The sequence below is a fragment of the Eupeodes corollae genome, chromosome 3 (genome assembly GCF_945859685.1).
Source record: "Eupeodes corollae chromosome 3, idEupCoro1.1, whole genome shotgun sequence".
Taxonomy (NCBI): domain Eukaryota; kingdom Metazoa; phylum Arthropoda; class Insecta; order Diptera; family Syrphidae; genus Eupeodes; species Eupeodes corollae.
Genome location: NC_079149.1, coordinates 4,785,240 through 4,800,701, shown reverse-complemented (window position 1 = coordinate 4,800,701; position 15,462 = coordinate 4,785,240). Strand labels below are relative to the sequence as shown.

The window sequence follows — 15,462 nt, the reverse complement described above, 5'->3', positions numbered from 1 at the left end:
ATCCATTCTTGAACAACCTTTACCCCGAAGTGAGTAAATGATTTCTCGCATCGATTTAGTAAGAACGTTATTGAAGCCACCTTCTACGTCTAGGAATGTAGAAAAAGTAAATTCTTCATAATGAATCGCTTCTCAATATTACTACCTGATGCAGGTCCGTGTCAGTAGACTTTGAGATATGTTTGCTGAGATTCTTCCAGCGGACATTCTACAAGAATGTCCTTGACATAGACATGATTGAGATAGAATAGTCCTTTGAGGATGGTCTCCAGCCATGTTACTGCTTTGTCATTCTTAAAAGAGGCCTAAAATAGATACAACTCAAACGTTTCCAAAGTTATTCTTAACACCCATTTTTGTATTTTAATGCCATAAATTGTGAAGTACCTCACGGTTCCATCTTTGGCCCTTTGCTTTTTCTCATTATTTAACCAAACAAAAAACTCTTAACTTAATGATGATGAGTGATTTAACCTAATTCACCTAATCATGATTGAAGGCATCAATATCACAAAATATACACAAAAGTCGGAGACTGAAATTGGATTTTACAGTGTCAGAGACTTCAAGGCCATTTAAACAGTTTTTTTTATTTAAAGACTTCATTACATATTTCTCAAAGTAGTTTATATTTTAAAAGTTCATATGGGCATCTGCTAACTAATTGCTATATTAATTCTCTTTATTTTTGTGTAGAAAAAAGTATAGTTTAATGTTTACTTATAGTTTAATTTAATTTCTCTGATTTTTTAGTAGTTGAAGGTTCTCTCGATGAATAATTCTTTTTATAGAAATCATAAAACATATAGAAAAAGGCACTTATAATAAGAACATAAATTGACAAGACAACTGGTGGAACTTTACAACCTTTACTCAAAGATACAACAACTTGTAGAAGTATCAGAGCAAATTGGATCATTTGTATTGTGGTGATTGCTTTTTTAACCGGAGTCAACTTGGAAACAATTTTATCAGGAAGAACGGCAGCCATTAAATAGTAACAATACATAAAAATGTGGACATTGCAATTGAGAAAGAGTGAATAAAGAGCTGAACTACCTGCAAAAGAAATAAGTATTAATGTCTAAGTCATATATTTACATAGAAAAACTTACCTTTATAATTTCTTGAAAGCTGATAAACCAGAAATAATGTAGAACAATGATGGAAAACATGTAAAAATGAGACTTGTCGCTGTTTCTTTCGCAATACGAAAACAATTGTTTCACTTAATTCACTGGCTTTCAACCAAAATGTAAAATAACTTATGTGATTAAAGTCTTTTTCCTCAATACTTCCAGGTTGAAAGTAAGCACATTTCCAGAATGTCAGAGTGGGAAGATTGATAACAACAATCTGCAAATTGATATTTTTAAAATTTGTATAGAAATCAGAATTACTTTGAAATCCGGAAACAAAACTCTCACCTTATAAACTAAATAGATACAACAAAGTACTTGAAGAATATTGTAAATCACAATGTAGGACTTGAGTTGGAATGCTGGCCTTGACTTCATTATTCTGAAATGATTGTTTACTTAAATTATTTGTTTTGGACATTTTAATCAGATTTACGAAAAGTTTCTAGTCCCAAAATTTGATTTAAGGAAATACCTGAACACTATTAATTTAGATTTGAAAATAGAGGATCTAAAATTATTTTAAAATTCTAGAAAGACACTGGTAACAAGTTAGTGTTCTTTTCGATATTACGAATTTTCTCGTTAACACATAATAGTTTTCATTTTTCTACTTACTCAGGTCCAATTTTCAAAATAATAAGCAGATATGACGCGAGGATTACTATCATCGGAATTGGTGAATTAATTGCAAATTCTTCTTCCATTTCTACAAGACACATACAAATGTTCATTTTTTTCACATCATAAAAAGACAAATTTGAAAAACTCACCCGTTTTATTCCCTAAAAGATCAATTGCAGCTTCGGATGCCATTTTGCTCAGAATTTGTTAACTTCAACGAAAATAATTTAAGCAAAACAGACAATCTTAAGCTTAGAATCAGCTAAGATCTTTTGTGGATGAGAAAGGTCCCTGGCGATGATGCTTCACTATATCCTGATCTATTATATAATAAATAAGTTTTATTCAAAAGACCGCCTTTCTAGACGGCTGCCACTTGCTTACTCCAAAAATCCAAGTTAAATATCCAAAATATCTACGTTCAATTCAATATTTCTGTTTCAATCTTTAATTTAAATTCGAATTTAAAGTAAATAATACAATAAATAAATTCAATTTTTAATGATTGTTGAAGGTTTTACATTAGGAAAGCAATTGCACTTTTTGAAATTGAAAAACACTAAGATTTCTTTGGTTCTATTTTTGTAAACTTATAGAATATTTTGTTTAACATAAACTTTAAAACTAACCACTTTCATTTGATAAGTGTTCAATTACAGCTCCCAATGCCATTTTATTTGACAACTTTTTAACTTTCAGGAAACCACTTTTAAATAATTCTTTTTGAGCTTTTAATCAAGTTAGGGTTTTTGGCCGAGAGGTCCTTAATGGCTCTACCTTGTTCAAAGATCCACCAAATTACTTTGGAAAACACCACCTTTCTAAACGGCTGCAACTTGTTTTCTTCACTCTCTTATACCAATTGCTATAATTTATATTTTTCTAAGAACCATTGTCCATTGAAATGATAGCGATATGTTTGTAGATAAAGTTTATTATTTTCTAAAATTTCAAAATCAGTAAAAAAAACTATTTCAAAGACATGAGGTAACTCTTCTGATGATTGAATAATCTGGAGAAAGTTTCATCGTACAGACAAAATGTTATCAATCTATATTTTACAACTTAGTACCTATTTCAAATTTGACCCTATAATAAAGCAATTTAATTATTGTAGAGCACACATTCAGAACTAAGTTGCCCCCTTTAAAAATGTTATGCTCCTTATCATTAAACAATATAAGAAAAGTAATAAAATAACGATATAAGATATATTTAAGATACTTATTTGTCGCTTATCATTACATCTATAAAATAGTCGCATTTCAAAACAATAGTTTTAATAGATTGTTGGACTTGAACCCAATTATTCCGAAACTGCAAAACATTTTTGGTATGAACATAATAACACACACTTTAAGAACAAACAACTGTCAGGTTCTACAATATTGTCAAATTAATCGATAACAAAACTCTCCGAAATGTATCATTATAAATGTGTGTAGGAATTGGTCAGTTTATGTTTCTAAGATCTTTGAGATTTCTGTATTAAAAAAAAATGTATAAAATAATTTTCTCATACAAATATCTCACTTTTGCTGTAAGAAATCCGGGAATAGAATTTATATGATTCGACTTCTTAAGAATTCTTTTTTGCACAATTCAAAAAAGAAGAAAGGAAATGTAAAGATATTTTGATTGCTGATTCTAATGCTTTGTCCATCCGATTGAGTAAATTATAAGTAATCTTGAATTATAAACTGGCCAAAAATTTCCAGAAAAGTCATTGTCGCACAATATTTGAAATTGTCATATGCTGTTGCCTAATTACGTTTTCCATGGGTAATTTTTATTCCAATTTATTCTTGATCCAGATCTGCCAAAACACAAATACCCCCTGTTTTTGCATTCCATTGGACAAAATAAATTGATTTATTTTTGATTTAAGATTTAATCTGCAAATCTGGATTTTTCGGCAACTTAACTCCTATTTGCACTAATACTAACACAATTCAAACAAAACTTTGCTGGAAATTTGATAGCTCAACCACACTCGCGCAAAAAAAAAAAACAATTTCAATAATGTTCCATGCGCCACGAAAAAAAAATTTAAGAAAATCTAAGTTTAACCATGGACAACCCCATTTTGCTGTCAACATTTTTGTTATTGGATGCGAAATCAAATCAGCTAACCTTCTGATAATAAAATTCTAAGAATCTACTTAACAAAGTCTGTGTGGATAGACAAATCCCTATTGAAAGGTATTTGGCTTTTGACAGATCATTAGCAGCTATTGTTAGAGCACTGATGGATCTTAATCTCTTAATCTCAATCTTAATCGTCTGGATTTCAAACTGCTAAGGGAATTATTTTAGCGCAGGCAGTGTCGGAAGTAATATGCAATGAAAATAGCTTTCTTTTTAACAACACATTTATATTCGTTCTTTCCTTAATTATTGATTTTAATTCCATTATAAATTCAATTATGGTTTATTGATTTTGATTTGTGCGTCAAACTATCAAAAAGATCATGCAATAGGTACACTAATAAAGGTATAAACTTTACCTACGTCACTCATTTCTAAATTTAAACTTAATACATCAAAAACGTTTTGTTCGCTAATATACCTAACTTCTAAAAGATTAGTGGGAGATCGTAAATTTGGTAATTCGAGGCTGAAAAGCAATTTAGATCTCAATAAAGTGATTTTGCAAAAAAACTTCACTGAAATAAAATTTGTATATAACGATAAACCAATTACCTTAACAGATTAGCAATGAAAATTGAAAGGTAAAAGAATGACACTTTGTAAAAAGACCAAAATTGCAAAGAATCAATCATTCCACAAGGGATAAAAAACATTTACCAGTTTCATCTTTCCATTAACCACAAGTTCATTTAGCTATGATTTTACAGTCAATACTGCTTAAATTAATATTCTTGTAATTGACTTTGGAGTAACATTCAAAAGAATATTTTTATTTTCTTTAATTTCTCATGACTGATTCAAAACAAGCTTTTTGGTTAGGGCACGCTGAAATAATATTTCTGCCTAAATTTAAGCTTTTTAGATTCATATTTAGAGGTTGCTTATTGTGTTTTTCTTTTTTCCCAACAAATAGTAAATTCTCATTTGGCTTTTTTATTCTTCGTTTTATAAATTAAGAAACTGTTGTATTTATTTAAATCATGAGTAACGTTTTTTCTTAAAGGAATGACCATCAAAAAGTGTCTCAACATATTTTTTAATACGTGCAAATCATTTAAATGTTAATACGGGTGTACTGGTTTTTAGACCACCAGTTTCAGCATAAGCCTAATAAGGTAAAAATATGTTTTTAAATAATTACATTTACTTATTCAAACAATTTTTTTGAAAAATTGTATTCCCGTGGAATTGGAAACAAATTTTAAAAAAGTAATGACTAGGTAAAAAAATCTTAATAGCACTTTTCCAAGTGGCACACATTTTAATTTTGTAACAAGTAAGCTACAAAACTTGTTACATCAGCGTTACTTTACAGTTTTTGAAACAACTGAGTTATAAACTTAAAAGATTAAATTTGCATTTATGTAACATACGAGTAAGTGTTCTTGACCCCTTTGTTTGTGACTGTTTTTTTTAGTTTTATTAACTTCATAAATATATACAAATTTACATTTCAGTGTTTTGATAGAACTAAGTTTTTTTTCGGTTTTGTCAAAGGCCGTCAACTATACTCACATTTTAATTTAATTTGTACATTTTCAAAAATAGAAAGCTTAAAACATTAAATTATTATTATTTTTTTTAATACATCTATAATTATTATTTAAAAATTCCCTTGCATAATTTGGTTTCTGTAACGAAACGCTTTCGTAATATACCCAACTAGAGGGTCCCAACCGCTCTCTCCATTCAAAATTTTGATAACTTCGTCTAGACCAAGAGACTCCACTGCAAAGAAAAGCCTTCGAAATTCCATGAGTATTGGACAGACTCCCACAAAGTGAAAAAACATCTTCTACAAAACAAAAAATAGAGTACTAAGAACACAACCTTGTTTAACGCCCATTGACGTTTCAAACTCGTCTGAGAGGAATTTACCATCCCATACCCTTGCAACATTTTCTTTGTAGATGGCTCTGATGACAGATATCATTTTTGTGAGATTCCGTATCCGTAGAGTTTGTAGAAAAGTTCTTCTCTGGGAATTGAGTCGAAAGCTGCCCGGAAATCTCCAAAAAAGGCATGCAGCTATTTCCCTCTCTTTTTATAGATGTCTCCAATATTTACCAAAGAGAAAATTTGGTCTAGCGTTGAATATAGTTTTGCTGAAATCCGCTTGAAATTCATGCAAAATTTTCTTGTTTTCGACCCACTCTCTTACCCTGTTGAACAGTATTGCGTGGGAAAGTGATTGCTCTTCGAAAACTTCCCGGAGCATCACCTATCTCAAAAATTCTGTTGTTATCCACGGTTAGAAAGTTTAAAAATTCGGGTGTTAGATTTTAAAAATATTCTATCCTCTCCCGGAGCTTTCCTATTTTTAGGTTTCTCTGTAACCAATTCTACCTTAGAGAGCGTGATAGGAGCATTTAAGAATTCATTAAATATGTGAGGTGGCGCATACTGAAGCGATGGTGATATTTGTGATGTGTTGAAAAGATTCATAAAATGCATTTTTAATTCTTCTATATTGATAACTGTGCAGGTCGTGTTTTTTCCCCACTTACAAGCCTAACTGCTTTTCAAAACTCGGCTGAAGATTTTGTTTTTTTTATTGTCTCAATATTTCTCCGATCCATTTCGCCTTGTTTTTTTCTTACAGAGCATTTTGTAATATTTGAAGTGACAGTTGTTGGTCGTTATCACTAGGTTGTGACTGAAATGTCACAATTTCTCGATATAAGTTACTGATTAGTTACAGTCCAGTTTAAGACAAACGGGTAACCAGTTTGAAACTAAATGAGTTGTTTAAGAGTTTCAATTAAGTTTTTTGTAAGGAAATATTATTCCTTTGGCGGCAGAAAAATATTTATTACCACCATATCCAAAGTTTTACATTGAATATGTAACTTTACTAATAAATTTAAAAGTAATGAATAGTTAATGTAATTGTTCGTATGTTTGAAAAACAAGTTTTTCCTACAGATTGTTATCATTATCACACAAGTAATAAAATAATTGCTGAAATTAATAATTTTTGTACATTGTAAAGTGACAGCACCGATAACTTTCAAACAGTTTTTATGAAGTACCTATTAGGTTTAAGAAATTAAACTTCCGAATGCTCATAAAAATAATCATACTCAATTAAAATATTTATGCATTCACTATTAGATTAAGTTTTATTTGTTTTACATAAAAAGTTCTTATGAACTATAAATTAAAGTTAATTGGATTCAAAATTCTAACACTCAATTTTTGATTGTAACATTTAAGAAACCAGAATTTAGTTAAGGAACAATGCCATTTTTGCGGTTTTTAAGATACATAAAGATTGTGACTTTGGTGTGAGAGTAATTATGGGGGCAAAGAAATCGCCACTTGGGTTCAGTTTATACTAACAAGTATTTCGAGGGAAATAGTTGATTTTTTACATAAATTGGTTCCCTATGCAACAGTTTTATTTAATAAATACTTTTACTTTAATTAGTTGTATAGGTATTATAGTTAATAATTCTTAATAGTGGCCTAAAAATAAATACAACCCAAACGTTTCCAAAGTGATTCTTAACAACAATTTTTGTATGTTCATGCCACAAACTGTGAAGTTCCTCACGGTTTCATTTTTGGACCTTTGCTTTTTCTCATTAAATAATCAACTCCCAATTTATAAAGAATTACGCCGATGATGAGTCACTTAACCTAATTCAACTAATCATCATGATTCAAGACATCAATATCGCAAAATATACACAAAAGCAACTGACTAACATCACATTATTCAGTGCCAAAGACTTCAAGGCCATTTTAACAGCTTGTTATTATATTTTTTTATTTAAAAACTTCATGACATACTTCTCATACAATGTAGTTTATATTTTAAAGGTGAATATGGTAATTTACTAACTAATTACTATATTAAATGCTCTTATTTTTTGTTTGAATAGTTTAATGTTTATCTATACTTAATACGTTTTTTTTTGTTTATTATTTAAATTAATTTCTCTGATTTTTTAGTAGTTAAAGGTTCTCTCGATGAATAATTCTTTTTATAGAAATCATAAAACATATAGAAAAATGCAATTATAATTAGAACATAAATTGACAAGATAACTGGTGGAACTTTACAACCTTTACTTAGAGCTACAACAACTTGTAGAAGTATCAGAGCAAATTGGACCATTTGTATTGTGGTGATTGCTTTTTTAACCGGAGTCAACTTGGAAACAATTTTATCGGGAAGAACGGCAGCCATTAAATAGTAACAATACATAATAATGTGGACGTTGCAATTGAGGAAAAGTGGATACAGAGCTGAACTACCTGGAGATGAAAGAAGTATTAAAGTCTATAAATCATGTATTTAAATATGGAGAAACTTGCCTTTATAAGTTCTTGAAAGTTGATAAACCAGAAACAATGTAGCACAATGATGGAAAACGTGTAAAAATGAGACTTGTCGCTGTTTTTTTCGCAATACAAAAACTATGGTTTCACTTAGTTCACTGACTTTTAACCAAAATGTAAAATAACTTATGTGATTAAAGTCTTTTTCCTCAATACTTCCAGGTTGAAAGTAAGCACATTCCCAAAATGTTAAAGTTGGGAGATTAATAACAACAACCTGGAAATTAATTATTGAAAATTTTTAATAGAAATCCGAAATAATTTAGAATTTCGGAAACTTAACTTACCTTATGAACTAAATAGATACAACAAAGCACTTGAAGAATATTGTAAATCACAATGTAGGACTTGAGTTGGAATGCCGGTCTTGACTTCATTATTCTGAAATGATTTCTTTACGTAAATGATTTGTTTTGGAAATTTTATTTAGATTTACAAAAAGTATCTTCTTTCGAACAGCAAATTTAGTCTTAAAACTTGGTTTAAGAAAATACTTGAATAGGATTATTTTGAGGCTCTTTGAAGACACTGGTCACAAATTAGTTTTCGTTTCAATATCACGAATTTTCTCGTTAATACATGATAATTTTCAATTTTTTACTTACTCAGGTCCAATTTTCAAAATTATTAGCAGATATGAAGCCAGGATTACTATCATCGGAGTTGGTGAATTAATTGCAAATTCTTCTTCCATTGTGATTTCAATTTCTACAACACACATACAAAAGTTCAATTTTTCACTTCATAAAAAATAATAAAACGAATTTGAAAAACTCACCCGTTTTATTCCCTAAAAGATCAATTATAGCTTCGGATGCCATTTTGCTCAAAATTGTGAAAAGTGAAAACACTTCAACGAAAATATGTTAAAAAAAAAAACAAAACTAATTTCAAGCTTAAAATCCAGCTTAGCTCTAATTGTGGATGAGAGAGGTCCCTGGCGATGATGGTTTATTGTATCCTGATTTAGTATATAATAATTTACTTTTTTTTCAAAAGACCACCTTTCTAGGCGGCTGCCACTTGCTTACTCCAAACATCCAAGTTAAATATCGAAAATACCCACGTTCAAGGCAATATTAGTGTTTTAATCTTTAATTTAAATTCGAATTTAAGGTAAATAATACAATAATTAAAATTCAATTTGGAAAGTGTGTTAAAGGTATTACTGCAGGAAAGCAATTGCACTTTGGGAAAGGGAAAGAAACTTAGTTGGTTCTATTTTTGTAAACTTACAGAATATTTTATTTTACATATTTAAAAGTGCAAGAAACTCTGGAAAACAAAATTTTGGTAACACATGTGTGTTTTTAAATTATATGAAAGTTTTTGTTTTTTTTCTTTTTTTAATTAAGCTAAACTATGTTAAGTTGTTTTTATTGCATAATAATGCTCAGCAACAGACCTTATATTCATAACAATGCATTTTCAATTACATTGAATACTAGCTGATCCAGAAGACGTTGCTGTGTCGTTTGTTACAATTTTCTTTTATCCAAAATAAAAATAAATTCATATGATTCTTAAGCTTAAGGTTACTTAGTAAATTTAAAATAATTGTATTGTTAAAGATTGATTATTTCTTCAAACCCTCAATAGATTGCCGTCTTTTAGCATTGTAAGTCTTTTTATAAAAATCATAGAACATATAGAAAAATGCACTAACAATAACCATATAACTTATAAGTACTTGCTTCGGGACATTACATTTCGTGACTAATGAAGTGAAAACTTGAATTAAAATAAAAGAGAATTGAATCATTTGAATCATTGTTATGAACTTCTTCAATAACTTAACTTTCGATAGGATTTTCGAAGGGAGAATAGCTGCTAGAAGATAGTACGTATACATAATAACATGGACGTTACAGTTGAGAACCAAAGCGAAGAATGCTTGATTGACTGTAAAATTAAATAAATTTGTTAGTTTTTTTTAGTTTCTATTAAAAAAATAATAATAATAAAATTTACCCTTATAATATTTGATAACCTGATAAGTCAAAAACAACATTGTTGTATGATGAAACAAGTGCAAAAACGATACTTGTCGTTGTTTCTTTCGCAATACAAATACTACAGTTTCGCTTAATTCTGATGCTTTGAGCCAAAATGTCAAAATGCCAAGATGATTGAAAACTCGGTCCCAATCAGTTTTTGGTACAATAGGAATACATTTCCAGAATTGAAATATTGGAATGGTTGAATTAAAAGCCTATGAAAATAAATAAAATACTATTAATAAATTAACTTGAATGAAAATTCATATGTTTTGTTTACCTTATAAGAAATATAATAACACGAAAAAACTTGGAAAATATTGTAGACAATAATAAAAGCCTTTAATTGGTAAGGTTCTCTGTTTTTCATGAAACTGAAATAAGTGTAAGATTTAAGTTATTTTAACAATTAGATTAAGTACAAAATTAAAGTAATCTTAAAAATAAAAAATTTGACAGATGACATTTTAGTAAAAGTGAAACGGTCGAAAGCTTTCATTTTAGACTCTTTTTGACGTCTCTGGTTCAAACTTAATGATTAAAAAGAGATAAGGCATTGTTATTTGCTTTTAACTGTCAAAATATTTAATACTACTAGCACAGTTTTGAAATATTTGGTATACATTTTTTAGTCTAAAATTATATTCCACATTTTTTTCAAAATTAAAATACTGTTTTACAGAATGTATGAAAACAAGTGTATATGATGATTTAAGTGATTGTTTTGGTCAAAATTCTGTACGTCCGGTTTTCAAAACACTTTTTATAGTTTTGCTCTTAACTATTTGCAAAATTTTATTTGTTCTATTGTTTTTTAACTTCCCATAGGAAGTTATTGTAATAGGTCCGATTTGTCAAATTGAAAATTTTGACATTTCTCGACGTTTCAAGGTCCCTAGAGTCGAAATAAAAGATTTTTAGAAAGATGTCTGTGCGTGCGTGTGTACGTACGTTCGTACGTCAGAAGATATATCGACTTCAAATAAATTTTGTTATACAGATAATAAGGCAGAAAGATGCAGAAAGGGCTCTCAAGAAAATTGCGTGGGTGGTTTTTTTACCAGCAGTTTAAAAAAAAGGTGAACATTTTGGTTAACCCTAAATATCTTACGAACCAAAAACGCTAGAGACTTGAATTAAATTTTATATAATATATTGTAATGTAATACAAAACAGGTATTTTTTTTGAAAAAAATCAATATAACATTTTTTTTATAAATCAAAAAAAACTAAAAAAAAAATTTGTAACCTCCAAAATTTTACGACTGAAATATGATTTCATCCCTAAGACAATTTTGTGCAACGACGAGTAATGTTTTTGACATCTGATAAAATTTTGAGAAAAATCTAATTGACAGTTTTTTTTACAAAATATAAAAACCTAAAAAAAAAAGTATAAAAGTTGGTAAAAATTGATTTTCGACTCAAAAATCTTTTCCAAACTCTGAGATATTGGCTTTAATTTACTTTTATCTTTCAAAAAATCTTGTTGTCAACATTCAGTAAAATTTTGAAAAAAATCGAATTGACAGTTTTTGTACAAAAAAATAAAAACCGAAAAAAAAATTAACAAAAGTTGGTAAAAATGATTTTCGACTCAAATATCTTTTAAACACTTTGAGATAGCAGCTTCTTACTAATTTTTTCTTATAAGAAATATTGTTTTCAACATTAAGACAAATTTTGAGAAAAATCGAATTGACAGTTTTTTTACAAAAAATAAAAACCTAAAAAAAAAAATTTATAAAAGTTGGTAAAAATTGATTTTCGACTCAAATATCTTTTCAAAACTCTGAGATATTGATTCAAATTTTTATCTTTCAAAAAATCTTGTTGTCAACATTCAGTAAAATTTTGAAAAAAATCGAATTGACAGTTTTTGTACAAAAAAATAAAAACCGAAAAAAAAAATTAACAAAAGTTGGTAAAAATGATTTTCGACTCAAATATCTTTTAAACACTTTGAGATAGCAGCTTCTTACTAATTTTTTCTTATAAGAAATATTGTTTTCAACATTAAGACAAATTTTGAGAAAAATCGAATTTACAGTTTTTTTTTACAAAAAAAAATACAAACCTAAAAAAAATGTATCAAATCAAATCAAATGGGGTGGCGCAACAGTCCGTTGTGAACCAGGGCCTAGTGACTTACAACTCTCAACCATTCCTGTGTGCGAGTAATGTTGTCAGGAATGGAGGGGACCTACAATTTTATGCCGAATCCGAACGGCTAGTTTTGAGAAAGCACTTTTTCATGACAAGAATTACTCTTGAAGGAATTGTCAATTCCTCGCAAGAGGCAGTACCCGCGAAAATTATTTTTTTTTAAATTAAGGTGGCACAGGCAGGGATTGAACCCAAGACCCATTGCATGACAGTCCAACGCACTAACCATCATGCCACGGGTACTACTAAAAAAAATGTATAAAAGTTGGTAAAAATTGATTTTCGACTAAAATATCTTTTCAAAACTTTTAAATATTGGCTTCAAACTAATTTTATCTTATTTTTTACAAAAAAAAAAACTGTAAAAAAACAATACTAAAACTTGGTAAAAATTTACTTTCGGCTCAAATAGCTTTTCAATAATTAAAAATATTGGCTTCAAAATTATTTTATTTCACAGAAAATATTGTTTTCAATATTCAGTAATTTTTATATAAAAATCCAACAGTCCGTGTTTTCATAAAAAAATAAAATCTACAAAAAATAGTACGCAAATTTGGTAAAAATTGATAAGCAAGACAAATCGACAGACGGGATGGGAAGATATCAGTGTGGGTCGCATCCCAGCCTCTTTTTTTTTTAAGATAAGATTAGACAAATATTGTATCAGAATTCAATACAAATAAAAATGCACAAAATAGTGCCGATGTGTTCATGAAAAAAGTCACTCAAAACGTAAAAACTATCAACTTTTTAGGAACACAAAAATGCATGTTTATTTAAAGAATTTTGATATATTGTTTTAAAATATTTTGCTTAAGTAGTGTTAGTGAAAAATTGTTATGATATTTGTTTTTTTTTTAAGTTTTGTTTATACATAATTTTTGACACAGAATTTTAACATACAATATTTTAAACACAGTATTACAACCCTCACAACATTTTAAACCCAAACCATTATAAATATTTCTTAAAATACTTAAACAATAAGAGATAAGATGTCTAATTATTTTAATATTAATGTGGAAATAGTTTCGAAAATCCTTAACTACTTTTCAATGACAATTACAACAGATCAAGAGGCTTAATAATTTTGAACTTTTAGAAGTTAATGTTTGTTTTAATAATTTTTAATATTATTTACACGTTTTTAATCGGTATTACCTTGGTCCAATTTTCAATACGATTAAAAGATAGGATACAATGATGATCAGCATCGGAATGTAGGAAGATACTCCAAATCGATCATTTACTCTGACTTCTATTTTGGAATAAGCACACAAATGTTACAAAATTATTTCTAATTTATTTGTTGTCTAAATTTTAAGAAAAAAAAACTAACCACTTGTTGCCGAAAATACATCCAAAAAATTATTCATCAGCGACATGATTGGCAAAAATTAAAAATAAAAAATACGAACAAAAATAAAATTTAACACTATTACACTTCGTCAAAAGTCCTTTAAATTGTGATCTTATGTAACAGACCTCCTATCTGTTAGCCTACCCAGTTCCAAATACGTCAATATGCACATAAAAGTTAAACCTAACTTACTGCACTTCATAATTCATTAAAATAAATATCTGATCATTAATAATTCTAGCGAATTTTTTCATATGCTCATTAAAAAAAAACTGAAGTTACACATTCTATAGGTCAGGGTTTAGTTGACAAGACTGCAGCAAACTGAAACTTTCATAATATGTATTATGTGTCGATATGAGGAAGAATATTTTGTATTGGATTTGAATAATGTATGGAGCCTTAGGTTTGAAAAATTCTAAGCAGGTGTAGTTTCATTATTTGCAGAATTTTATATGGAAATTTAGTTATTTTTTAAAGTAAATTTGGAACAATATTTAATTTTATTTTGGTAACAAACTGCTCAATCATCTGCCAAATTTACAACAATTCTTGGCAAAATTAAGTTTACAAATTTTTTGATAGTTAAGCAGGTGCTTAACAATGTAAAAGAATGCAATCTTTTAACCTAAAAACGATTGCAATCATTTCTCTCCCCTCATTTAACTCCAATCAAGTGATTGCAATTATTTAAATTAGTTTGTAAGGATTACATTGAAATGAAAATTTAGTTTGTTTTACAGATAAAAGTCTATTCTTTAGAACCGGAGTGTAGGGCTTGCGTTTTTGCATTTGTTGTCTATAAATGCAAATAAGTTTGTATACTTCTCCACACTCGAGAGAATTTTGACCCTTGGCCAAAGTGATTTGCATTTAAAGAAGTGTGACTGTGACCAACGTGTCGGCGATGGCTTAGCCGACAGAAAAACTATAATTTTACAACAATTCAGTTTAAAAAAAATATACATAAATGTACATTCATATAACAAACATGTGGATATATTTATTAGCAACGAATTTGAAAAGCAATCGACTTAAAACTTTCGTAAGTGATGTGCGTCATTGTCATGGTATGCACTTCAAGATTATAAAGTTCATTGACGGCTTTTCTTCTCCCTGGACTGGTATAAAGTCCATTCAATTTATTTTTAATTGATCCTATGCCTATTAAATTAACAAATTTAATCAACAAAAGTAGAAACTAAATGAAATTGAAATAAATAATAATTTCTCAGCTCACCGAACTTTAATTTGATCAAAACTACACTACAAGATCGAGACTCTGCTTTTTAATAAAAATAAAAGTACATATTTCAGAAAAATTAAATTGAAAATTTTTAATTTATATGTTTGTTTACTTTTAATTCAAGTTCAGGGACTATAAATATGAATTTAAGTTTATATTTTATAAGTGCCTACCTAGAACGTATTCAGTCCATTACTCAACTTTATGCATTTTAAAATCCTCGTGCATGATATGTGTTTTAAAAAACGTCCATTTGCAATACAAATAGTTGGTAGACGCATTTTAGAAATTTTGCATTTTAATTAATTTGGTTATGTCTCTCTGTTATTTGATTTTTGTTTTTTAGTTTAATGCAGAAAAAGCTTCATATAAATTGATTTCCTGATTTGTATGTTGATTAAAATAACCCGTTTTTGTTTCTTATTATAT

The 15,462-nt window shown here is 28.6% G+C and overlaps 3 protein-coding genes across 6 annotated transcripts; all 3 read right to left on the bottom strand.

The window, feature by feature from the left end:
* Positions 1-651: 651 nt before the first annotated feature.
* LOC129951883 (elongation of very long chain fatty acids protein 1-like) lies at positions 652-2,603 on the bottom strand. Of its 4 annotated transcripts, XM_056064237.1 has the most exons (7): positions 2,393-2,603; positions 2,148-2,208; positions 1,913-2,083; positions 1,758-1,848; positions 1,428-1,521; positions 1,116-1,356; positions 652-1,059 (listed from the first exon to the last, which is right to left on the bottom strand). In XM_056064237.1, exons 3-7 carry the CDS (start codon positions 1,953-1,955, stop codon positions 728-730), a joined length of 801 nt encoding a protein of 266 aa, XP_055920212.1. In that variant the 5' UTR covers positions 1,956-2,083; positions 2,148-2,208; positions 2,393-2,603; the 3' UTR covers positions 652-727. The 4 variants fall into 4 exon arrangements, with proteins under 4 accessions (XP_055920212.1, XP_055920211.1, XP_055920213.1 ...); XM_056064236.1 differs by having other exon boundaries at positions 2,148-2,603; XM_056064238.1 differs by having other exon boundaries at positions 1,913-2,208.
* A 5,058-nt stretch (positions 2,604-7,661) lies between these two features.
* LOC129952539 (elongation of very long chain fatty acids protein 1-like) lies at positions 7,662-9,293 on the bottom strand. The gene is made up of 5 exons (XM_056065157.1): positions 9,040-9,293; positions 8,867-8,969; positions 8,549-8,642; positions 8,234-8,478; positions 7,662-8,173 (listed from the first exon to the last, which is right to left on the bottom strand). Exons 1-5 carry the CDS (start codon positions 9,080-9,082, stop codon positions 7,846-7,848), a joined length of 813 nt encoding a protein of 270 aa, XP_055921132.1. The 5' UTR covers positions 9,083-9,293; the 3' UTR covers positions 7,662-7,845.
* A 181-nt stretch (positions 9,294-9,474) lies between these two features.
* Positions 9,475-13,961, bottom strand: LOC129952540 (elongation of very long chain fatty acids protein 4-like). Its single transcript, XM_056065158.1, has 5 exons — positions 13,767-13,961; positions 13,589-13,685; positions 10,539-10,632; positions 10,233-10,473; positions 9,475-10,163 (listed from the first exon to the last, which is right to left on the bottom strand). The coding sequence occupies exons 1-5, from the start codon at positions 13,810-13,812 to the stop codon at positions 9,838-9,840; spliced, it is 804 nt and encodes a 267-aa protein (XP_055921133.1). The 5' UTR covers positions 13,813-13,961; the 3' UTR covers positions 9,475-9,837.
* Between the last annotated feature and the right edge of the window lie 1,501 nt (positions 13,962-15,462).

Bases quoted from the DNA above. Each gene is read 5' to 3' on its own strand.
- LOC129951883 (XM_056064236.1), bottom strand. From the start codon at position 1,955: ATGGCATCCGAAGCTGCAATTGATCTTTTAGGGAATAAAACGG. The intron at 1,849-1,912 runs GTGAGTTTTTCA...TGTGTCTTGTAG, and splicing joins TCTTTTAGGGAATAAAACGG to AAATGGAAGAAGAATTTGCA. The intron at 1,060-1,115 runs GTAAGTTTTTCT...TTTCTTTTGCAG, and splicing joins GCTTTCAAGAAATTATAAAG to GTAGTTCAGCTCTTTATTCA.
- LOC129952540 (XM_056065158.1), bottom strand. From the start codon at position 13,812: ATGTCGCTGATGAATAATTTTTTGGATGTATTTTCGGCAACAAGTG. The intron at 13,686-13,766 runs GTTAGTTTTTTT...ATTCCAAAATAG, and splicing joins TGTATTTTCGGCAACAAGTG to AAGTCAGAGTAAATGATCGA. The intron at 10,164-10,232 runs GTAAATTTTATT...TTAATTTTACAG, and splicing joins GGTTATCAAATATTATAAGG to TCAATCAAGCATTCTTCGCT.
- LOC129952539 (XM_056065157.1), bottom strand. From the start codon at position 9,082: ATGGCATCCGAAGCTATAATTGATCTTTTAGGGAATAAAACGG. The intron at 8,643-8,866 runs GTAAGTAAAAAA...AAATCATTTCAG, and splicing joins ATTTTGAAAATTGGACCTGA to AATAATGAAGTCAAGACCGG. The intron at 8,174-8,233 runs GTTTCTCCATAT...ATCTCCAGGTAG, and splicing joins TCAAGAACTTATAAAGGCAA to TTCAGCTCTGTATCCACTTT.